This window comes from Dendrobium catenatum, unplaced genomic scaffold, assembly GCF_001605985.2.
Source record: "Dendrobium catenatum unplaced genomic scaffold, ASM160598v2 original_scaffold_56773, whole genome shotgun sequence".
NCBI classification, from domain to species: domain Eukaryota; kingdom Viridiplantae; phylum Streptophyta; class Magnoliopsida; order Asparagales; family Orchidaceae; genus Dendrobium; species Dendrobium catenatum.
In genome coordinates this window covers 1-1,023 of record NW_021375225.1, presented here as the reverse complement: position 1 = coordinate 1,023, position 1,023 = coordinate 1, and the positions used below count along the sequence as shown (strand labels likewise).

At 36.1% G+C, this 1,023-nt stretch overlaps 1 protein-coding gene across 1 annotated transcript; it reads right to left on the bottom strand.

Moving 5' to 3' along the window:
* Nucleotides 1-48: 48 nt before the first annotated feature.
* LOC110104346 (vesicle-fusing ATPase-like) lies at nt 49-1,017 on the bottom strand (the record flags this gene model as incomplete). Its single annotated transcript, XM_020833409.2, has 4 exons — nt 737-1,017; nt 496-591; nt 308-392; nt 49-173 (listed from the first exon to the last, which is right to left on the bottom strand). Coding segments are annotated over exons 1-4 (494 nt in total), but the record flags the coding sequence as incomplete, so codon positions are not given.
* Between the last annotated feature and the right edge of the window lie 6 nt (nt 1,018-1,023).

Genomic DNA, 1,023 nt, shown 5'->3' with positions numbered 1-1,023 from the left:
AATGTAGAATATTTATTCTATTGTCAAAATCTATATACTAAAGTTCACCATCCAAGATCATCAATTGAGGAATTTAGAAAAGAAAAATATGAACTCAATAGAAAGGAATAGGATTTCCTAACCTGATTACTAAACTTCTTTTGAAGATGTTGTGCAAGAACGACGGCATCTAACTGCAATAGAAAAATAATAGCTAGCATAAAAAAAGGAATTCATTCATTGAGCATTAGTAATACAAGAAAAACATAGGCTACTCTTTGGCATTTATGCGGTTTACAGCTTATGTGATTTCAATATTAGACTGTACCTCTTCATTTCTATTGGCTTTTGCTTTAACATAGTCCAGCTCAAGAGTAAGCAATGCCAGAGAAAAACTAGCCGGTGGAAAAAATCTGAAAGAGATCTCATAATGTGAAATACGAACACAGAGGAAAAGTAAATGCTAGAGAAAAAAAACCAAATGAAGATATGATGAAAAGATAAAAAAAGTCTCACGTGATAATAGATATTTGATCTCCAGCAGATACTTTTGTGTGTCGTCGGTGGACAGAATTCAAAGCAATTTGACCATCACTAACGTTGCTATGGCTAGTAAGAATTTATTAAGGATTAACTCAAAAAATGCATAATGAACATTAAACAAATTAAACGAGCAATCGAACAAATTCGAAACATATTTAAAGAAACTGATAAAAAATTGAAGGATCTGATTGTAAAAAAGACCGAATAAGGATATACAAGGGGAAGAATTATAGAATCTCCAACGATAACCTGAGCAGAGTTGGATACACGGATCGCAAACTTCCGGAAATCTCCGGCGGAGCAGTAAGCGAAGTTGGTGACGGCGAGCTCCTGGCTCGGAGTATTTACAACGATCATTGTGGACGAATTGTGGCCGAACCCTGGCTCCAGATTTCTCCTCATATGCGAAAGCCGGGAAAGAGGAACTGGAGGTAGCAAGGGCGGGTAAAATTGGCACTGAAATTTTTTGCGTGAAGGACATGAGAAAGTTACCAAGAAATT